Below are 23,199 nucleotides of genomic sequence, written 5' to 3' on the forward strand. Positions count from 1 at the left end.
GAGAGACAAATGGAAGATGGATCGTTGACTTTAAGGCCAAATGATCACCATGGTCCAAATTGGAAATCTGGATTAGGTCGACTAATCTTAACAGGTACGTAGAGACAAAAAAATAATCAATCATAGAACAACAAGCCCCTCTTATCCAAGTATAATCATACAGACCCTTCTCAAATGGTACCAACTTAATGTCCCAGGCCAAAAAATATTCAACCCACCTTTCTCCATTACGAATTGATGGTGCTGAGGGCCCCTGCTCAGATCTATCATCTTTTGATAGTACCTGACAAGTAGCATTAAAGTCCCCCGCAATCAGTACACCAATTCCTGGATTACAAATACAAGCTTCTTCCAATAACTTATCAAGATGGCCAATTATTTGGTCACAGGAGGTCTTCTCCTTTGGTTCCAATACAGGCACATGACCAATAAGCATCCATTATTATTCTCAGAATGCCGAAGTTGGACAGTCAAGAGAGGATCTTCTGCACAAACCAACTGCAGGGAAGAGTTTAAGCCCTTATCAATCATAATAGCAAGCCCCCCATATGGCCGCCCTAATGGGCCTCTTTGATCGGGTTGTGAAAAGATATCATAACCCTCGACTTCAATGTTACCCTGAGACAGTCTCCTGAATAAGACAAATCGCTGGGCGGGACCGAACGTCTGGAAGTCTGGCCCAAGACCGCAAGTTGACCAGGCCACAAACATTCCATGACATCAGTGACAGCCCGGAACAGCAGTCCCATCACCCATAGGTAATACATTGGTTTTTAACTAATATTGCTGGGAAAGGTTTTATCTAGAAATCACTGGGAGATTTAAGAAGTGCTCACATGCTCTGAGAACCTGTTTTTTTCCTTCCTTTAACAATTCCTTTTTGACCAACCTCAGAATATACAAAGTGCAAAAGTGATAATGCCATTACTGTCCTAGTTAGTGAAGTCACATGAGGGTGTAAGAATTGTGTATGAAGCATCTCTAAAGAATATCTACTTGCTTTGGTTTCAGGCTACCCTCGGCCTCCTCCTCTCCTTCCCTCATCTCCGACTGTCTGTCTGCTATCCAGGAATGGTGTGCTGCCAATGACCTCTGCCTTAACGCCAGTAAGACTGAGATTCTACTCATCGGCACACCCACTCCCTCCTTCCCTGCAGCTCTCTGGCCGGCCTCCCTTGGCCCCCTTCCCGCCCCTACCTGCAAGGCTAAAAACCTCGGGGTCATCTTCGACTCCACACTCTCCTTCTCTCCTCATATATCTGACGTCTCTAAGAAGTCACACTACCAGCTGCACCTCCTCAGAGGTATTCTTCCCTTCCTCTCCTTCCCCCAGAAGCTCACTGTCTCCCGAGCCCTGGTTCTCTCAAGGCTGGACTACTGTAACAGCCTCTATCTTAATCTGCCTGCCTCCACTCTCCGCCCTCTGCAACTTATCCAGAACAGAACTGCGAGACTTGTCCTTGGCCTCAAGCCCAGGGACCGTATCTCTCCAGGACTGAAATCTCTTCACTGGCTCCCAGTGGCTGCGAGGATTAAGTTCAAAACCCTCTGCATTGTCCACAAGGCCTTCTGGGGCCTGGGGCCTAAATACCTTCAACTCTCTCTTCCTAAATATCTTCCTTCACGAGCCCTTCGCTCATCCGTCTCCAACTCCCTCATGGTCAGCCGCTTCTCGAAGCAACGAGCTGGGGGTAGATCTCTCTCCGCAGCAGGGGCCTCCCTCTGGAACAGCCTTCCTGCCTCCCTGAAACTTGAGGAGAACCATCTCCGGTTCCGGAAGTACCTCAAAACCTTCCTCTTCGCTTCTGCCTTCTCTCTCCCTCTCCCCTGCTAAACCTGCTTACTCCCCACTGAGTTCTGCACTAAACCTGCATCTGGGCCACTCTCAGCGACCTCGGTCCAGGGCCCAGCCACTCTCCACTTGCACTGCCTCCCTGGCTCCCCCTGCACTGTGGGACTGTCACTGTATCCCTACAGCCCCCCTTCCCAGCACTTCTCAGCACTTGCTCTGCACTTACCTTGCACTTGCCACCAGCTGGCCCTTTTTATTTATTATTTTATTACGCTACTTACCTTGTACTGCACTTCCCCCCCACCTCCTCCCCCTGCACTTTCTCCTTTTCCCCTTACCTCTGCACTTGCGCGATCTGAATGACACCTGGCCTAGTAGGATCGTTTGTCTGTTCTTCCCCTTGTTTCCCTCCCTCCCTGCCTCGTCGCGCCTTGAAACACTTGTGTATAGGCGCGTTACAAATACCATATCATATCATATCATATCATTGCCTTGATTCTGAGAAAGTATTGTGAAGTGTATTGTTATTGTTGCACATTGCACTTTTTAAAGAATGCTCATTTAAAACTGACTGTTAATTATTTAATTATTTTAATAGAAAACTGAGTATAATTGTTATTTGGATACTTGTATTTGTGAATTTCGATGACTCTACAGCTCACATTGATCCCTCTTGAGATCAGTCTTGCAGCTCAGTCACACTACCAACTTGTGTAGTACAGACCTATACCAATTGGTGGGTTACCGAATATCAAGTGGACAAGGGTTGTGTAGTCTCCCACAGGGTTACTACTCCAATTCTTGCTGAACAATAATGTACAGAACATGAAGCGTAGGTGCCCACCTTCTATATGAAGTTAATTAAACGATTCAAATATGATCAAGAGATTTTGGGTGCAGAGGAGGTAACTCAACCTTGACACGAGGTGGTAAAAACAACTGAAACTGAAAAGTATGCAAAAGTATCAGATACTCCTGTCTCCGGCACAACTTGGTCTGAACGAAATCAGCCGAGATTAGTAGAGAATGTACATATATTTGATACATTATAAACAACATCCATTGATTTCTGAGTAAAATGACAATAATTCAATTCCACAGTAATTCATTATGTATAATTTTCTTTATGCTTGATATCATGATTACAATGGGTTTAGGGATTCAGGCTCCCTTCATCAGGTGCAATTTAGCAGTCTACAATATGACAGTGTCAGTATTATATATAACTGTACTCTTACTTTATAGAAAAAAAATATGTCTCTTAAATTTACAAAATGTATAAATTTTTCTGCACTCAATGTCCATATCTTGGTTAGCCGTCGTGCCTTACATTAGACATTAGTCAATGCGAGGAACAGTGATTTATCTAAGGCGTCCGAGATCACACCCACTCCTATGTGCAAAAGTGATGTCTGAGCAGGTCCCAGGTTCGAATCCACAGTACAGAGAATATAAGAAAACACACCTACTGTTTAGGGGAAGTGGTTAAGTTTCAACATATTCCTACACTTATTTTAAAAACTAAATCATCCTGGTTCCTTTTTAAAATAAAAGCTTAGGAACAGTAAAACATAATTTAAAAAAAGTACAGAAGCACAGCTCCCAATCGCTACCTTACTGGTGGAATAAGTGGTGGGCAGAGCATCCGAGTGGTAGGGCCTGGTCATGTGACAAGCAACCTCTTCAATGAAGGTTCCAAGCCTTTAGGTGTATTTGAGAAAATCTGTTTGTGAGCCCGTCATAAGCCGACATGCTTAAAAGGAGATTTATAAGGACTGATGGCATGTAATTTTACACAAATATTCACATTCTTGGCAGTAGATCAGTGATTAATGGCATCAATACAGCGATAACATGGAAATTTGAAGGAAAACACAAAGGCATTAGAATGATAAACAATAAATACACATGTATTTAGTAGAATTGAGGTAGTAAAAATGAGAATGACTTGACAAATGCATGAATCGCAATATTACAGCAATAGAAAAAGAATGAAAGCACTCTCTAAACAAAATATATTATGGGCCACGCAATATCTATATTGCATTTAGGTTACTTGCAATTTTTTAACCTTTTATTAATAGGTGCACCCTCCATCAAACATGTGATCACATACATGTGATTAGACTACAGTCTGAGCTGTGATTATCTTGCAAATGTAAGTGCAGATTTTCAATATTCTATTATGTGGAGGAGGGCGTGATCCCAGGAATGGTTTGAGGGCTTGCCAGTACAGTGGTGCAAATGATATGCGTTATGTGATGAATCAAAGTGTGAATTAAAGCTGTTTTAGTATCTTACCATGATTTGGATTACCGTTTTAAAAAGCACTTGGTCAATTTCTAAAATTGATACTCCAATTTGCCTGGGACTCGAAGGTCCCATAGCGGTTAGATGATAGACTAGCAGTGAGAATATGTCAACAAAACAAGAGTGTTTCTATTAACTACAGTTATAAGGTAAAGCAATCTAAGTATGTACATCAATTCCACCCCCCCCAAATCTCTTCGTAGAATATATGATCGCCATCAAGTATCAGATGCGGACAAGAGCCTGCTGATTTTCTAATCCATTGCCAGGTCAGACCATTGCTGTTTCTGGCAGAGGGTGGTATCCATTACTGGGGTGAGAGTTAGATTAGAACTGTGTTTAAGGGAACAGACTGAAACGGTTATGAAGGGGAGTATGATGTTTGCTGGAATCCAGATCCTGCTTGAGGGTGGCAAATCCAGATCAACCTGGAGATTGCTACAGAAGTGGGCATACTGCAATTAAACCGAAGAAGAAAAAAAAAAAAAAAAAGAAAACAGATTCTCGACTCCAGTATCCCTTAGGCAACCCATGCCTCCCAATTGAACCAGTATGTGCACTTGAAATGAAACAAAATTATCATTCAACAGCAAGGCAGGGAAAGTATATATACCTCATGGTTTCAAAACATTTTCTAGAAAGAGGAAAAAACTAAAAAATAAGAAAAACTTACGTGCCACCTCATAGAAATCAGGTTCCTCTCTTGCAAGTCTCTCTCGAGCAACATCAGCAATTGGGCCAAAGATGACAACTGGCCTGAGGAATCCAGCTAGTAGTAAAGAAAAGCACAAAGCATGGGTACATTCAGCACACATTAGTATTTGTTTTACAATTTTATCAAGTGTGCAATATGATCAAATGTTGGTCTGAGCTGAACAAACCGAATACAAGTGCACAAGTAAAATAAACAGTAAAAATATAAAATGAAAGATACAAAGTATCGTAACTGCACTTCATTGTAAGGTGCTGTGTGCAATTGAAAAAATACAAAAATTCATTTAGAGACACAGTCTCTCAGTACTGAGTCTTCAAGACTAGTCAGTACCCCCATAAGGATTAGCAATTCGGGCAAGTAAAGCAGAGCAGAAGGCTTTAGTGGCCTCCAAAAAGTCAAGACATGGTTAAAAACAGGTTAAAAAAAAAAAGGCAGGGGCGGGGGGTGAGGGGATCCCGTAGCAAACTATGGAGGAATTGTTGCAAAATGAAAATGTTCTTTAAACTAGACATTTATCACAGGATACACTAGCGCAATCTAGACAGTTTTCCAACTTGTGAAAGCTGAGTACCAAGCAGCACACTCCAGGGATCTACAGTAAAATAAATTTAAAACGAGGCAAAAAATGCTGAATTTGTTTTAATCAAATTTTGAAGAAAAAGTGGGCACTTTTTGGATTTTTAATGGGGGCGTGGGGGAGTCCCACCTCCCCCAGCCTTATATTATTCCCTTACCCAATCCCTCATCTATTTATTGTAAAAAAAAAAAAAGTGCAATAATAGTGAAAGATGCGATCAAAACAATTCAGCATTTTCAGCCTCGGTATTTTGTAAATATTTTTTTTTTAGATGGATACCCACTGAAGTCCGAAATACCTCCCCCATATCATTACATCCTGCTACCTTTCTTTCTAAGTGTAGTGTGGTGGAGCTGGGTGGCAGAGAAGTAAGATTTATTAGAACCTTAGAGCAAGAGCTGATTTTCTAGCGAAGAGAGCTTAAGGCATTTGGAAACCTCCAAACTGGAGGATACTCTTATTTTTTTTAGAGACTAAGGTGGTGATATAGCTAGCAGTTATTGACAAAAGCAATCAGTGATGCATCAACGATTTAGAGGGGTTAGAGTGATTTTAGTATTAGAGCAACGACCTAGATTATGACAGCAAAATCCAAGGTCAGACACCAAACATTTCAGTTTGTAAAGGAAATCCATTCTTTAAAGCGGATTAAAAAGTGCAGGGTTCACCTTAAACAAGATGTGTGCTCCGCCCCGATATGGATAGTAGGTCAATCACCAACCTATGAACCCAAGGAGTTCACTTTAGAAATAAAGAGCCCTGCTTATTTCTAGCAAATCGTATGGGCACTCAAATTAAATGGTCTAGGTCCATCTTATAAAATGTTAATGGCTTCTTCAAGTCAATACCAGAACCAAACCATCCCGAATTTTGTCAATTCAGCATCTTGGTTTCCATGTCTACCTTAACTAGCTTTGTATCCATTAAAACAAACAAAAATGAAACTCATGTACAAGCTTGGTCAAACCTAACAGTTTGGGGTTTTGCGTGGGCATGCAATAGGCACTTGCCAGGCACTGCCATAATGGAATTACATGGCCATAAAATGGCAACACCTCCAACACAGTGCGAGTACCTCGACATAGGAAGACAGTGCCTGGCAAATGCCCAATACTTATACACAAGCAAATACCTTTGGCTATGCCAATGCTAGTTTCAAACAGTACTCCAGTGCAAGGAACAGATGCATGGGCAAACATGTTGCATGTACTCAAGAGGCTGAAGGTACACTTGCTTAATTATTATTTTGTACCCCTGGAGCCCATTTAAAGCTGTAATTAAGACATTAACTTTCAGTAGACTGCTTACAAAGAACACTAAGGCCCTACACACAGTACATTTGAAGTCCCTGTGTGATACAGCTGCCTCAAAGAGATCCCAACAGTGTTTTTGGAAGGGGCAGGCAGGTGGTGGGTCAGTGGCCATAGGGCTTAGCATGGCCATGAGGAGTCAATGGGTGGGTAAAAAGCCAAACACCCACTAGCTAGGAGTCACTCCTCCTCCCGGCTTAGGAGCATCTGGTTTCCAGTGCACTAGTTATGGCTTATAGCTATATGAAATATAGAACTTCTAAAAATCATGTGAATTTCGTTTTTACATAGCCAGCACATCTATCAAAAATGTACAATTAATATAGCAGGATGTACATTTGAATTTTGTGAACCAGTCTGGCAAAAGCAATACAAGCTGCAGCGCACATAGAAACAAGCCACCTGGCAAGCATGAATAGTATGTTTTGGCAATAAAAAGTGGAGAGTGAACGCCCTTTAGCAAAGATCTCCATTCTAAAAGTGTCCCTAAAAATAAGTCGGCAAATGAAAATAGGGAGTCCAATATGTTGGGAAGGAGCCTAGTGATTGTATTCATTCCCAAGCACTTTAGAATTAGGCAAGACTTCTGTTAACTGTTTTCTAAGCACTACAAGAGTCCGGGGAGAGGGGGGGGGAGAAGGGGTCACTAAATAAAGATAGTTAGGATTTAAATATAAGGTGCAAATAACTAGTTAGAGGAATACATTTGTAAACCTGTTAAATTGTAACTAAGCTTTGCTCAAAGCACACACTGAATGCAACCTGTGCTAAAAATAAACTACAGGCATTGCCTGGTATCAGCACAGTCTGGCAGAGCACATGAGGTAACTCAGCATCTGTTCCCTTTCCATCACAAGCCAATGGAGACTAAAAAAGATTCAATGCACGGCAGAGTACTATGGGAAAACAGGGTTTTTTGGAGAATTACTGGACCATATGAAATATTGAGAATATTGAGTGGAGTGTTGAGTATGGCGGGAAGGTGTGTTTTTGTATTAATGTTTATAACACAGAAAATGATGCTAAACAAGAGCTACAATGTATTCCTGCAGAAGCAGCAGTATGATAATGCATTACTTACCATAAAAGCATTTCTGATGGTTGTATCTGCTTAGATTCACATGCTGTGCATAGTCCGACATCCAGTGGTCGCTGCAGAGTACTGCATTTTGTTTTTCGTAGTCGAAAAGGGGACGTCGACAAGGCGTGTCTGTAACACTTTCCCTATAGTGACGTGCAGTGTACCCACAATCCCTCACGTGTCTAGGAACCCTCTGTTTGTATTTTTTCTGCCCTGAGGGAGCCTTATAGACGTGAGTGAGTACAGAAAAGAGAGAGATAAAAGGATGTCTATGTTCCTTCCATCCGAGCGGGGAGGAAGGGTGGGCACATGTGAATCTAAGCAGATACAACCATCAGAAATGCTTTTACGGTAAGTAATGCATGGTCTTCTGATGTTTGTTAATCTGCTAAGAATCACATGCTGTGCATAGACTAGCGAGCAGTACCCGGAGTTGGAGGTGGGTTGTGAGAAGGAACAGTAGAGAAGAACAAGTTACTTTTTACCTGGTAACATTCTTTCGATGGGATGGTCCGACGACGTATTCCATATCTATGACAGGTAATGTCCACAGCTGTGCTGCTTCGGAAAATCTTTGGCGTCTGCATCCTGCGTCGATGACGTTGATGCGCCGTCCCCGAGGACCTCCTCCGACGGCTGACGTCACCCGATGTGATAAGTAGGACGCACAACGCCCATAGCCTCAGTTATAGTTTTTTCCCAGAACGTGTGCCACCAGTTTTCTGCCAGTCAAGACACACGAGGCCTTGCGGAACGCAAGCTGCAATCGCAAAAGAAATTCTGCAGCGGGGAAGGCAGGGAGGGAGCGATATGGAATACGTCGTCGGACCATCCCATCGAAAGAACGTTACCAGGTAAGAAAGTAACTTGTTCTTCGAGGGGATTGGGTCCTCCGACGTATTCCATATCTATGACAGACTCCCAAAGCAGTACCAAGCAAGGAGGTGGGAAAGAATTTAGAATACAAATTTAGCATGCCCAATCAAATTGCGGAATAGAGAACTGCCTTGCCAAAGGCCAGATCTTGCCCCCTGATGGAATCGAGGGAATAGTGACATACAAAAGTATGTACTGAAGCCCAGGTGGCTGCATCACAGATGTGACGAATAGGAACTCCCCTCTGCAGGGCAGTAGACGCAGCCACTCCTCTGGTAGAATGGGCCCGCAAGCCAGCCAGAGGGTCCTTACCCGCCAAGCGGTAACACTCGGAGATAGCTAAAATAATCCGAGACAAAGTCTGTTTCGTCACAGCTTGTCCCAAACGCTTTCCAGCGTAACCAACAAAAAGTTGATCGTCCACTCTGACCCGGGACATGCGCGAGATATAAAAGCTCAACGCTCTCCTAGAATCAAGCCTATGGAGCCTCTCCTCTTCCATACCAGGATGTGGAGGAGGATAGAACGCCGGAAGAACAACCTTCTGGCTCAAATGAAATTCCGAAACCACCTTCGGAAGAAAAGATGGACAAACTCTAAGGACAACCCTGTCCTTGTGAAATACAGTGAAGGGTGGCTTAACTGCAAGTGCCTGTAACTCACTCACTCTGCAAGCGGAAGTAACCGCAACTAAAAACACAGTTTTCAGAGTTAACAGCCTCAAAGGGCAAGAATGTAAAGGCTCAAACGGAGCACCCATAAGAAACTTAAGAACAAGGTTCAAATCCCAAATTGGCACCAAAAAAGGTGACGGAGGGAACACATTAGTGAGCCCTTTCAAAAACTGCGAAATTAAAGGAATCTTAAAATAGGAACACTCTTCAGACGAGCGCTTAAATATGGACAGCGTCGCCAGGTAGCCTTTAATGGTCCCCACTTGCAAGCCCCTGTGGGCCAAAGAAAGCAAAAAAGACAAAACCATGGAAATGTCGCATTCAAAAGGATCCACATTCTGAACTCTGCACCAGTCGCAGAACTTTCTCCAACGGCAACGGTACAGAGACTTAGTTGCCGGCCGCCTGGCCGAGAGCAACACCTCCATCACGTCTTCAGGGAGGTCCCAATCCTTATAACCTCAACCTTTCAGAAGCCAAGCGTGAAGATTGAGGGATCTGACCTCTGGATGGAAAACCTGACCCCCCCCCCCGTGAGAGCAGATAATCTCGGAAGGGAAGACGACGTGGAGGGCAGATGGACAAATCTAGAAGGTCCGGGTACCACGTCCTCCGGGCCCACACCGGAGCAATGAGGATCATCCGGGAACCGAACCTCCGCAACACTTGCGGGATGACGGGGACTGGAGGAAACGCGTACAGCAGTGGGAATGACCACTCCATCACGAACGCGTCTCCTAATGCTCCTTTTGGAGGAAATTCCCACGAGCAAAACCTTTTGCACTTCCTGTTGACACAGGAGGCAAAGAGATCCACTTGAGGGGTCCCCCAAAGGGCGAAGCTCTCAAGGAGAATCTCCTGAGCCAGCTCCCACTCGTGAGAGATCGTGCTCTGCCTGCTCAGAGCGTCCGCCGTCTCGTTGTCGTCTCCGGCCAGATGAACCGCCGAGATCGAAACTTCCTGCTGGATGGCCCAGAACTCTAGCTGCATCGCCTCCCTGCACAGCGGAAGTGACCCTGCCCCCCCTTTTTGTTGAGGTAGTGCATGGCCACCGTGTTGTCCGTCAGAATGAGGACACTCTTCCCGCGCACAGTCGGCAGAAAAGCCTTCAGGGCTAGCCTGACGGCCCTCAGCTCCAACAGATTGATATGGAGTCTGGACTCCGACGGAGACCAATGACCGCTGACTGTCAGCTCGTTGGCATGAGCTTCCCATCCCGTGAGGGATGCGTCCGTCACGATCGTCACCTCCGGCCAAGGAAGCCAAAATGGGGCACCCTTCATCAGATTGCCTTCGACGGCCCACCACAGAAGGTCCCGGGCTACCGAGGGCGGCACCTGAACAGGGTCCGACAGCCTGCCGGAGGACTGAGACCACTGGAGCTTGAGCGACCACTGCAAACATCTCATCCGCAGACAAGCCTCTGGCACCAGAAGAATGCAGGATTCCATGAGGCCGAGCAGTCTCAAGAACTCGGACGCTGGGAGAGTCTGGGCAAACTGGAACTTGTGCACCATCTGCTGAATGTGAAGAGCCCTCACCTGAGGAGGAAAACACTGCCCCAGGGACGTGTCGAGCACTGCTCCGATGTACTGGAGCCGCTTCGTTGGTGTCAAATGGGACTTCTTTAAATTGAGGGAGCAGCACAGCCTGTGAAGGGAGTGGCAGGTGACGGACAGATGATCCAGGACTTGCTCGGGAGAGCTCCCCCTGATCAACCAATCGTCCAGGTAGGGGTAGACGTGAATCCCCCCTTTCCTGAGATGCGCTGCCACCACCACCATGAGCTTGGTGAAAACCCTTGGGGTGGAGGTCAATCCGAACGGCAGGACCCGAAACTGAAAGTGCGAGTCGCCAACCGCAAACCTCAGGTACTTCTTGTGCTTGGGATGGATCGGCACATGGAAGTAAGCATCCTTGAGGTCGAGAGACACCAACCAGTCCTGAAGTTGAAGGGCCTGGAGGACTTGAGAAAGAGTCACCATCTTGAACTTGTCCTTCCTGAGGAGTTTGTTCAAACCGCGCAAGTCCATAATGGGTCTCAATCCCCCGTCTTTCTTTGAAATCAAAAAATAAGGGGAATACCATCCCTTGTTCCTCTCTGCTACAGGCACCCGTTCTATGGCGCCTTTCTCCAGCAGGGCTTGAATTTACTGCGCAAGGAGCGGATCCGGACTCTTCAAAGAGAGGTTCCCTGATGGATTGTCGTGAAAATGAAGACAGTAGCCGTGGGTTATGATCTCCAGAACCCACACATCTGAAGTAATGGCTTGCCACTCTACAAGATGCTGCACCAGCCTTCCCCCAACCGGCGAACCATGGGACCTGGCCTCATGAATGAGTGGTAGCGGCTGAGGCATTGCCTGAGGGCAAAGAGGCAACTGCCCGAGCGGCCTTGGCACCTCGAGTACCTTTGTTTCCACCTCTGGCACTCTTACGATGGCCTCTTTGACTGCTAGCTCCCCTCGCTTTACTGAAGGACGAGTAATAGCGAAAGGAACCTCCCCTCCATTGCTGTCCCCTAGGACGAAAAGGCAGAGGTTGGCGAACTGCAGCGCCCAACGACTTTGCTGCAGCTTTGGAGGTCTGCAACCTCTCAAGGCTCTCGTCAGCCTTGCTGCCAAAATGGTGTTCACCGTCAAAGGGCATGTTGAAGAGCCGGGACTGCACATCAGGAGCGAACCCAGACTTCCTCAACCACGCAAGCCTGCGCATTACGGTGCTCGCTGCCATGGACCCGCTGACACAATCCACCAAGTCCAAACCCGACTGAACGGCCTCACACATGGCATCCTTGCCATCCTGAACCATAGCAAGGAAACCATCCCGTTCGTCCCCTTCGGGAATATGATCAGCCGCTAATGGAACACAATTCCACAGAGTGTGCATGAAACGAGACAAGGCACATATGGAGTTGGCCGCCTGAAGCGCCATACCCCCAGAAGAAAACACTTTCTTCGCCCAGCCGTCAAAACGTTTGTCGTCCCTATCCGGAAGGATGGTAGGATACGACACCTGCTTTGCCGGGGTCGTAGCCGCCTGCACCACCAAACTCTCCGGGGTGGGGTGCCTAGACAAGTAGCAGGGGTCGCTACTGGCTGGACGGTATTTTTGCGACAGACTTGCCCACTGCCGGGAGACTCTCCGGAGCAGTCCAAGCCGCTGCCACCCTTCTTTGCAAAGCCATATGAAAAGGCAAAACCGGGTCAGTGGGTGGACCGAGATCAAGGATGTCTGAGATCATCATGAACAAACTACCCTGGGGGAGCCGACCAAACCAAGTACTCGGTAACCCGAGACATAAGGCGCCGATATGACGAATCGGCATGAGTGCCAGGCTCCGGCCGACAAAACTCCACCTCGGAGAGGTGTCCAATCCACTGGCATCATGCATAGAAAAGGCGGGGAAATGGTTTTTAGCGCCAACTATGATGCTTTGTTAAGAAGTTGAACACACTCGCCTTTGTTTTTGCTCCACAGGGATTAACCCATGACTTTTTGTGAAAGTGACTTTTCGGGTAAGCCTCTATTTATTCATACATGAATTGAATATTTACTTTGTATAAGCGGTGGACTACATCCACCACAGAAAGGGAGTGGAATAGAGGTTACGCAATTAGGTTAATTTATATATATTTTTCCCAGATGCACAAACGCGGTAAATTATAACAGTGGTGTGTGAATTATACTACAATACTGCTGGTTAAGGATAATATTATGCAGGTGCACTCTGGTTGATATGATTGCTATTTTCAACAACAACATTTTTGAAATGATGTTAAAGATTGGTTTAAGTTGGATTGCAATTGAATTATGAGGTTTAAACATGTGGAAATGTTTTGAAAGCGCATTTCATAGCACAATCTCTAATTTTCTTTTTTCTGTTATTTTCTCTTTTCTCTCTCCATCCTTCTCCATTTTTTCCTTGTACTCTTTTACAAATCGTTTTTTGTGAATAACTCATTATATGTGACTATGTTTATTTGTGTGTGGCAATTTTTTTCATGATACGTACATTTGGTGTTATTTAGAGAAAAGGAAAATTCTTTTGGTACAATAACCTTGCCCTTGAGAATAATCTTTTGTTTTGAAAAAGGCCCTTGAGAGGCTGAAACACGTGTCAACAATGGTCAAATGGGCAGTAAGAGCTATCAATCTATCAATGAATAAATTGGCTCAAACTTTACTACAGTGTGGGAAAATTATTTTTCAAAACGACAACAGGAGGTGGCGCAGTCTCGAAGTGTGTTTAAACCCATTCACTTTGCAACCAAGGGAAGGAGGGGACTGGTCCTTCCCTACCAATTAACACACTAGCGCGACACCAGAGAAACTTGAAAGACACAGGTCGCTGGTTTAAAATAAGCCTCTACCACCCAAAACCCCAGTTAAATTTAGAATCATGCAGTGACTGCCTCAGGTCATCAAACTGACTATGGCACGAGATAAGTTCATCCGGAACCGTAACCGGAACCAGACTGCCATCAGAGCCTTCATCACCCTCTGAAATGTACTCCAGGCGGGGAGAGGAAGACCTCTGCGGACCAAAGCAGTGCCGGACCTTAGCCATAGCCTTTCTAGGGGCAAACCCCGTGCCACGGGGCCCCTCCAACACCACCGCCCCGAAAGGCGTCGAGGGCGCCGAGCGAGTCGGCCCCGGCGTCGACAGAAAAGGCGTCAATGTCAGCTGCAACGCCACCAGCATCGGCGGCGTCGACACAGTCCTCGAAGCCGGAGCTCCGAGCGTGTCTCTCGACAGCCTGGGCGCCGACGACCCCCTCGAAGACGGAGCCTCGAGAGTAATCGTCGACCACCTCAGCGCCACAGGCGTCGACGTCTTCTTCGAAGACGGCACAGGATCATGCGGTCTCGAGCGCGTCGAGGACCGGGTCCTGGAACGGGCATGGCGAGAACGGCTACCCTTATCCGAGCGGGACCTCTCCCGCGAGCTGTGCCGACCATCCAAGCCCGAAGGCGTACGGGTGGTGTCTCTTGACCGGTGCCGACCGACCCCACTCGGAGGCGCAGACGGACCGGTGCCCTGCGATTCCAGAATCGCTAGCATCTGCTTCCCGAAGGAAGCTCATTCCTCCGCTGTCGCTTGCATGGAGGGATAAGCAACCCGCCGACGGGCGGAGTCCTCGGAAGAGGACGTGGAAGGCGACCTATGCCGGGCTTCCTGGAATGCCTAGAAGAGGCGGAGGAGTGGCGAGACGGACTCCTGGAAGGAGACCCACCGGACTTCCGACGACGACGCGGAGAGTCACCCCTCGAGTCATCAGTCGAAAGCCCTGCAGACCTAGACTTCCGGAGCTTAGACACCCGACCTACCGTCAGTTTCTTCTTGCATTCTCGCAAAGCCTTCGCAGTGAGCGACTGGCAGTCGACACCGTCGTCCGTATTGTGGGCCTCCCCGAGGCACCAGAGGCAGGCGTCGTGCGAGTCCCTGACCGACATCTTGGACCGACAGTCCCCGCAGTTCTTGAAGCCCGGACGCGGGGTCGAAGTTGAAAGACATCGCCACAAACAAACCAAGAAAGAAAACAGTAACTCCAACGAGTTGAGGCGTACCGAGATTCACGAAGCGAACACGTTCACGGAAAAAACGGAACTGAGGCTATGGGCGTCGTGCGTCCTACTTATCACATCGGGTGCCGTCGGAGGAGGTCCTCGGGGTCGGCGCATCGACGTCATCGACGCAGGACGCAGACGCCAAAGATTTTCCGAAGCAGCACAGCTGTGGACATTACCTGTCATAGATATGGAATACGTCGGAGGTCCCAATCCCCTCGAAAAGATGTCCTAATACTGCTTGTCCCACCTGTGAATCAGATCTAGAGTGGGCATCTAAACAGTAGTGTTTTGTAAAGGTGTGTACAGAACTCCAGGTTGCCGCTTTGCAAATGGACTCAAGAGGGACATTTGCAATGAATGCTATGGAAGCCCCACTGCCTCAAGTAGTGTGCTCTTGGCTTGAAGGATAGTTCTCTCTTACCAAGAGTGTAACAGAGGGTGATGCATTGTACGACCCATCTAGATATAGTGGATTTTGAAACGGCTTCTCCCTCTCTTCCTGCTGCCACCGAGACAAAGAACTGATTAGTCTTTCTCAGTGGTCTAGTTCTTTCCATATAAAACAACAGCCCTGCGCACATCCAGTGTATCCAGGCTTTTTTCTCCCACGTTTGAAGGGTTTTGAAAGAACGTTGGTAGTTCTATAGATTGGTTCACATGGAACTTAGAAATGAATTTAGGTGCAAACCTAGGGTGTGTGCATAGAACCACCTTATCTATGTGAACTGTTACAAAGGGGTCTAGAATAGATGGCGCTTGTAGTTCACTTACTCTCCTGATGGAGGTGATAGCTATTACAAAAACAGTTTTAAGGGTGAGGTCCTTAAGCGTTGCTTTGTGCATGGGTTCAAAGGGTGAGCCCATGAGCCTAGTTAGTACCACATTTAAGTCCCATCCGGGAGCTGGGTTAGCTATGGGAGGGTGTATTCTTTTAACCCCTTCCATGAAGGCCTTAATAACTGGGACTTTCCACCACGACACTAAGTTGAGAAGTGGTGTAAGCGGAAAGTGCAGCCAAATGAACCTTAATAGAATTAAACACTAATCCTGAGTCTAGTAGGTGAGTCAGGTAGAGAACAATTTGTGTGGGAGAGCAGTCAACCGGGTTGATGCTCTTATTTCTACACCATATGACAAATCTCTTCCACTTGCTAGAGTAACAGTGACGAGTGTTAGGCTTTCTAGCTTCCTTGAGAATGCCCATGCATCTTTGCGGGAGCTGTAAATGACCAAATTCTATGATCTCAGGAGCCATGCTGCTAAATTCATGGTCTGTGGGCATGGGTGTAGTGTCTTGCCTTTGTCCTGTGACAGCATGTTGTACGGGCAGGGTAGTTTCACCAGTGGAGACGGAGACATCTCCATCAGGTGAGCGAACCATGGTTGCCGGGCCCACATAGGGGCCACGAGTTGCGAAGAGATCCATTTCTGTGAATCCCCATTGTGTGAAGACGTCAAAGACAATGTCTTCTTATAACCGCCATTCATATTCTGCGGGTAGAGGGAAGTCTCTGCTGAGTTTGTCTGCTAGCAGATTGAGTTCCCCTGGTACATGTTGTGACAACAGGAACATGTGTTTGAGAGCCCACTTCCAGATGTTCTGCGACAGCTTGGACAGTCCTGGAGAGTGAGTGCCCCCCCCTTGCTTGCTCAGATAGTACATAGCTGTGGTGCTGTCTGTGAGGACCATCACTGTCTTCCCTTGCAGGTGTGCCTTAAAAGCCTTCAGTGCTTTGAAGACCGCTAAAAGTTCTAACAAGTTTATGTGTTTGGATGCAACACTCTGAGTCCAAACTGTGTGTGCAGTCTGATGGCATAGGTGAGCCCGCCATCCTGGGAGGGATGCGTCTGTGGTTAGAGTGGCCTCCACTGCAGGGGTGGCGAATGGTTTCCCTACTACAAGGTTTTCCTTCGACCACCACCGTAGCGAGAGAAGCAAGGCCTGCGAGACCACCACTAGATCATCCCATTGTCCGCTGGCCTGACACCACTGGCTGTTGAGCCACTCTTGCATTGGATGCATGCGCAGTCTCGCGTGAGGTACCAAATATATACATGACGCCGTCATTCCCAGCAAATGCATTGCTTTGCGCACTGTCACCTCTCGACCGGCCACATATTGAGGGATCTGAAACAGCATATTGTGGACCCTCTCGTTGGAGGGGAAGACGAGGCGGTCCTTTGTTCGAATTAGAGCCTCTAGGAATTGTTCGATTTGGCTGGGCTCTAGGCTGGACTTCTTCTCGTTGATGGAGAAGCCCAGTTTGAACAAAAGGTCTACAGTCTTTTGGGTGTTTGAGAAGCATGTCTCGTAAGAATCCCCTGTTATGAGCCAATCGTCGAGGTAAGGGTATACTGGGATGGACAACCTGCGCAGGTGGGCAGCTGCCACTGCCAGTACTTTCGCGAATACCCTCGGCGCCAACGCTATGCCGAAGGGTAGCACTCTGAACTGGCGGTATTTGCCCTCTATCATGAATCTGAGGTATTTTCTGTGCGCTGGCAACATTGAAATATGAAAGTATGCATCTTTCATGTCCAGTGTTGTCATGTAATCCCCTTGCGATAACAGGGGGATTACTTCCTGTAGTGTCACCATGCAAAATTTTTGAGGTTTTACAAATTTGTTCGCTGGGCACAGATCTAGTACAGGGCGCATGGTTAAATCCTTTTTGGGTACAAGGAAGAATAAATACCTTCCGTTACCTGTGATGGAGGCACAACCTGTCATGATGCATATCCCCGGGCATCCAGGCCACGTCCATCAGTCCCGGGAGTAGGCATCATGTCGCCTTGAGAAAACCCAGCAACCCCTGCTAGGGGCTGTATGGTTTCAGTCCTGGCGCCATAGGCGCCAGGCTCATATGGGACATCAGTCCTGGCGCCATAGGCGCCAGGCTCTTAGTGCACACTTACCTGATGCAGACCATGCTACAAGAAGATCCAAGCCCGTGTGAGGCCTGGAAAGGACTACTTTACCTTAGGGACTATTTTGTTACTCGGGTGTGGTCGGGGAGGAATACCTACCTGGGACTACTTTGGAGGCGATTTAAACCACGCCCGAAGAGCAGCACATGCTTTGCGTTATTCTGCATCCAGCAGCGTAACGGTCACCGCGCCAGCAGCAGCATGCAGCCTTCTGCCACACCCGCCTCGAACCTGGAGCACCTAGAAAGAAGGAAAGAAGCAAAGATTAGAACAAGAGTATTACCTGATTTCTTACCTGATTCCGGATTCATCGCATCTTCAAACCAGAGGAAAGACTTTGTTTTAAACACGTTGCATCGCCAGCAGCAGCGCAGCGCCAAACTCACCGTTCCACGCAGCATCTCTTCGATCCGGTGCTGTCTCTATCTTTACATCGCCGAATCCCGGCACCTAAGGGGGACAAGAAACAACAAGGTGAGCAGAGAGAATAGACAGAGAATCTCTTTAGCCGCTATATGCTTACCTGAATTATGCTAATTCATCAGCACGCCACATCATCTTATGCCACACCTGTAAGATAAGGAGAAAGCAGCAAGTTTAACCCTTGGCATTATTCACCGGACAGTGTTGGGTAACAGACTTTTACTGGAGCGCTTTCAGCTGTCAATCTTCTTATTGGGTCAAAGCTGCAAGATAAAAGAGGAATTGTACAGGAGTGAATTCCAGACATTTTGAACTCCTACCAACTATATACTTACGGCTCTTCGCCAGGATCTTTTGGAGTCAGGATTCATCTACAACTCTTCCAATATCTTCAAGCCAGTGAAGTAACTGGTCATCAACGCCACCCTGCGTGCTTTGCAGGATGGAGGGCTCATCCTTCAAGAATATAAGGTGAGATTGCTGAGGGCGCGCTTCAGAGGTGATTAGTGGGGAGGACAGTGGGGGTGCTATCACGTGAATCCACAAGTGGCTAAACCCATCTCTTCACTTGTAGGAGAATATTTCTATGAGCCAAGCAGACAAGATTAGGAGGGCAGTTCCAGTCCGTCATCGCTGCACTACGCATCACGTGGGTGGAGGCCGCAGCAGTCCGGGTCTGACCGACGCCCCTGTGAGAGCCAGGTGAGCGTAACACAACCTCTATAGCTCCTTTTTCTAGTAGCTGGTCCACTTCTTGAAGAAGGATGGCGAGGTGTTCTGGTGACAGGCGTCGTCCCCTTGGGGGTCTGTACATCGGGGAGCGGTTGAATTCTATACAGTAGCCGCGGGCTATGGTTGATAGTACCCAGCGGTCTGATGTTATTCCCTCCCATGCTGGAAGAAAGGATGTTAGCCGGCCCCCAACCGGTGATGCATGGGAGGGGACCCGAATCTTCGGGTCATTTGGTGTTGGTGGCTTGGGAACCTCTAGGGGTGGAACCCCGACCTCTCCCTTTGCCACGACGCTGTCCTCTTTGGGTGTATTGTCCACTGGTTACTTGATTTGAGGACCAGTTGCCTGCAGAGTACTGCTGCTGTTGTTGGCGTTGGCCTCGAAAAAAGCGTCCGTTTCCATAACCTCGCTTGTTGGGAGGCCTTGAAATCTGATCTAGGGTCTTTTTTGCATTCTCTAGAGCGTCATCCACCGCCTTCCCAAAGAGGTTGGCATCCTCTATTGGTTTGTTAATGAGAGATGCTTGAGTTTTGGGTTTAAACCCCGAATTACGTAGCCAGACATGACGTTTGAGGAGGATTCCTTGGACTAGGGAACGGCCAGCTGTTTCTGCAGCATCTAGAGTATTCTTAATGATGCTCTGGTTGACTAAGGTTCCCCCGGTAACCGTGGCCAGAAGCAGAGTTTTTAGGGGTTGAGGTACCTCCTCAATGTCTTTGCACAGTTTGCTCCATTGGGCATCTGCATAACTAGCCAGTAAGGAGTTGTTGTTAGCAATCCTAGTGGAAAAGGCTGCCGAGGCTGTAATCCTTTTACCTAGGGCATACAGCTTTCTACCTTCATTATCTGGAGGTGCCTCGCTGGTTGATAGCAGGACCCCTGCCCTTTTTCTTGCATTAGTTACTACTAGGGAGTCCGGTACCGAGTGGCCCCTGATGTAGAACGGGTCCGATGGAGAAGGACTACATTTTTCGATCCTTGGGTTGACCCCTCTGACCAATGCGGGTGTAGCTAGCGAAGGGATGATTTGTCTCTTTACTGAGGCAAGGAGGGGAATGGTTTGACTGACAGGGGGTTTCTCCTTGATAATCTGTTCAACGAAGTCTATGTCAGGAGAAATTTCCCCAGTTTCGATTTCGAAATGCGCTGCTGCCTTACATAGTAGTGCATTTGGTAGATTGATTGTCTATAGGTGACGTATTCCTGATTGGTGAGTCTTTGGGAGGGGACATGTTTAGGGCGTCGGGGTCTCTAGACGCTGATGGGGACTGCCAGGGCTCTGAAGCACCTTCTTCTGGGTCTTCTTCAAAACCCCCATCACCCCTGTCTGGGTCATCCTCAAAACCTTCCTGGTCTAAGTCTTGTTCTTGTTCGTTACCTAAGAACTCCTCATCTTCAAGAAAGTGGGAGTCCTCTTCAGTGAGGTCATACAACTGTACATCCCCCCCTGTGGGGGGTTGAACAGCCTAGGGTATTTAGCCCTAGGATCCTCCTGAGGCCCCTCTCTTGGTCTTTTGGCTGTGGGCAGGTATTGGGTAGATATAAAATTCTCCATTTGTCCATGCAAAATTGGAGTCTCTCCAAGGTCCCTTGTGGTAGCCCAGAGCGGTCTGGGGGGGGGAAAAGGGAAAGCTTTCGGCCTGTAAATGCTTTGACCTATCCCATACCGTCGAGGATAAGCTCCCATCGCCTTCTGAAAAGCCTTCTAGTAAGCTGGGAGTCCCTTTCGACGGAGGGGGCGGTTCCTGCCTTCCTTCCGTCCCTTTCGGCGTTTTTCCTTGGCTTGCGAGCGGAATTCGGCGTCTCTTTCGCCGCCCGTCTCTGGCTATCGTTAGAAACAATGCGTGCCATGCTCTCGACGACTAAATGGTCTGTCGAGGGATCCTCTGGCCTCGACGTTACAGGTGTCGCGTCCTCTACGCCAACGGGCGCTCACTGGCAGGGCACGTCGTCTGGCGGTTTGGTGATAGCGCCTTATCTGGGGGTAGCCCAGTCGCTGGTTGCATCTGCGGTTGCGAGGGGGCTTTGGACCCTTACGGTCCATGGAGGCCGCCGGTAGGACCTGCGTCTCCGTTGGCGCCAATGCTTTCTTCGTCTTCGACAAAGAGCAGCGTGGCCGTGTGCTTATGTGAGTGCTTATGTGCGTCTATGTTGCCGAGGTGTTCATCCCCATAAGCGGGGCGTGAGCCGAGCTTGTCGGGGCCGGGGACAGATGACGAGGAGCGTGACCGCTCCCTAGAGGGGGTGTACAACCTTCGATGCGGAGGTCGGGTTATCACTTTCCGCTCTACTTTTGGCAGCGGCGGGTTAGGAATCGGACCTAGACATGGCGTAGGCTTCCCACCTCTCGACCCTGCGGTCCTTTAAAGTCTTGGGCTTAAGAAGCGTACAGGCCACACAACCGTCTTCCTTGTGGTCGAGGGGCAAGCAATGGTTGCACCGTTTGTGATAGTCTTTCCAGGTGAATTTGTCCTTGCAGCGCGGACATAACTTAAAGGGTGTCCTCTCCATAGCTGGGGGAACGGACAGGCGTGATAACAACCCCGAAGGAAAAGGTGGGGAAAGAGAAAGGCATTTTTAAAGAGATAGCAAGAAATGTCCCACAACCCCACTCTCCCTACTGCTTGAGGCCGGCGAGGCCAGGCCACGTGTTCGGCGACGCCGAAGGGTCTCCTCTGTCGAAGGCACAGCCATCGAAGATCTTGTCAGCGGAGAACTGCTTCGTCGAAGGAGGAACGTAACGTTAAGTAACGACCAAAGGTCGAGTGAGTATTTATGAATAACGACCAAATGGTCGGGTGAATATTTGCAATGTCTCTCGAGGAGCTCTGCGTAAAGGGGACCAATATCTGAGCGGAAAAAAACAATCTGAGGGACCTCAACGCATGAGCGATTGTGGGTACACTGCACGTCACTATAGGGATAGTGTTACAGACACGCCTTGTCGACGTCCCCTTTTCGACTACGAAAAACAAAATGCAATACTCCTCAGTGACCACTGGATGTCGGACTATGCACAGCATGTGATTCTAAGCAGATTAACAAACATCAGAAGTTATGTAGCTTTTAACCTGGCCATGCAACACTAGAGACTGCAGCATCCCTTGTAAGGAAGAGCAACAGTTTTGGATGAGCTCTGTCGGTATCCAGTGACCAAGTTGAACAGTATATAAAGTCACCTGCTTGGCATTAATCTGCAGGAGCCAGCCACGGAAGACAAAATGCTGGTTGGAAGGGCAGAGTCCTCTGTACTTTCCCCCCAATCCTCATTTTTGTACAGATTAAATTTTATTATCCTTGCAAGATAGACTCATGGCCTTCATTCCCTAGAGGGGTGCAATTACTCTGGTGCGAGTGTGATCAGGGGTACCCCAATATATTTAAGGGGTGCTCCTGTAAGATGGGGTTCACTTTCACATGTGACCTCAAATTGTGGACCTGTATACAAATGGTTTTTACCCTCGTTTAAAAAACCACGAATGGTGAAAAAGCATTCTAAGAGTACCATTTTAGCAATCGTCCAAATAAAAATACCTTTTTAAGGTCGTTCCATGAAGTGCCACCTCGGAAGTGACTCTTGCTATGTCCATTATCACCACACTACCTCAGTCGACAACCAGTTTTGCAACTGGACACTATTAGGGTCTTTATTATCAAATTGAAAGACTAAATACACTAACAGAAATTACCTTCTCGAAGAACAACCCTTTCATATGCAGGAAACTTGGTCTGAACTGGTTGAGCAGATAGATCTTCTCTACTTTTACGAAGATTCCGCTTGGAACTTCGCAGACCACGAAACCTCCAAAAGTCTGCACGATCTCCGCCTGCTGTCTTTGGAAGCGTGTACTGCACACTGGCCAACTGCTCTGCTCTATAAAGGAAAAAAAAAAAACATTCAACTGTTGATCAGTCAAAACTCCACAGAAAACCCCCATCGCAAACACTACAAGCAACATCACCATAGAAATATTTTAACTACGAGCCAACATGATCAGCATTTTCATATCTCAAATAAGAAGCTTGAATGAATACAGTAGTGTATGTGGGTCAAAGGCATATAAACTTCAGGGGACAAGAAGAAAAAAACTTCTGCAAAAGGAGACTATACTCTGGGAGAATGTATTGATCATTTAGACAGTAGGTTACAGAAGCATGAGTAACAAGGTCAGCTACAGTACACAGTCACAGTAACATATAGGCATG

At 47.6% G+C, this 23,199-nt stretch overlaps 1 protein-coding gene across 8 annotated transcripts in view; it reads right to left on the minus strand.

Annotated features, from left to right (window-relative positions):
* TJP1 (tight junction protein 1) overlaps positions 1-23,199 on the minus strand; it is a 2,827,266-nt gene that overhangs the window by 686,742 nt on the left and 2,117,325 nt on the right. For all 8 annotated transcript variants that reach the window (XM_069624936.1, XM_069624933.1, XM_069624931.1 and 5 more), the window contains 2 exons: positions 22,683-22,867; positions 4,776-4,871 (listed from right to left, as the gene is read on the minus strand). In XM_069624936.1, the coding sequence (XP_069481037.1) occupies positions 4,776-4,871; positions 22,683-22,867 (281 nt within the window). The remainder of the gene's footprint in view (positions 1-4,775; positions 4,872-22,682; positions 22,868-23,199) is intronic.

This window comes from Ambystoma mexicanum, chromosome 11 (assembly GCF_040938575.1).
Source record: "Ambystoma mexicanum isolate Mex_15411 chromosome 11, UKY_AmexF1_1, whole genome shotgun sequence".
In the NCBI taxonomy this organism is placed as follows: Eukaryota; Metazoa; Chordata; class Amphibia; order Caudata; family Ambystomatidae; genus Ambystoma; species Ambystoma mexicanum.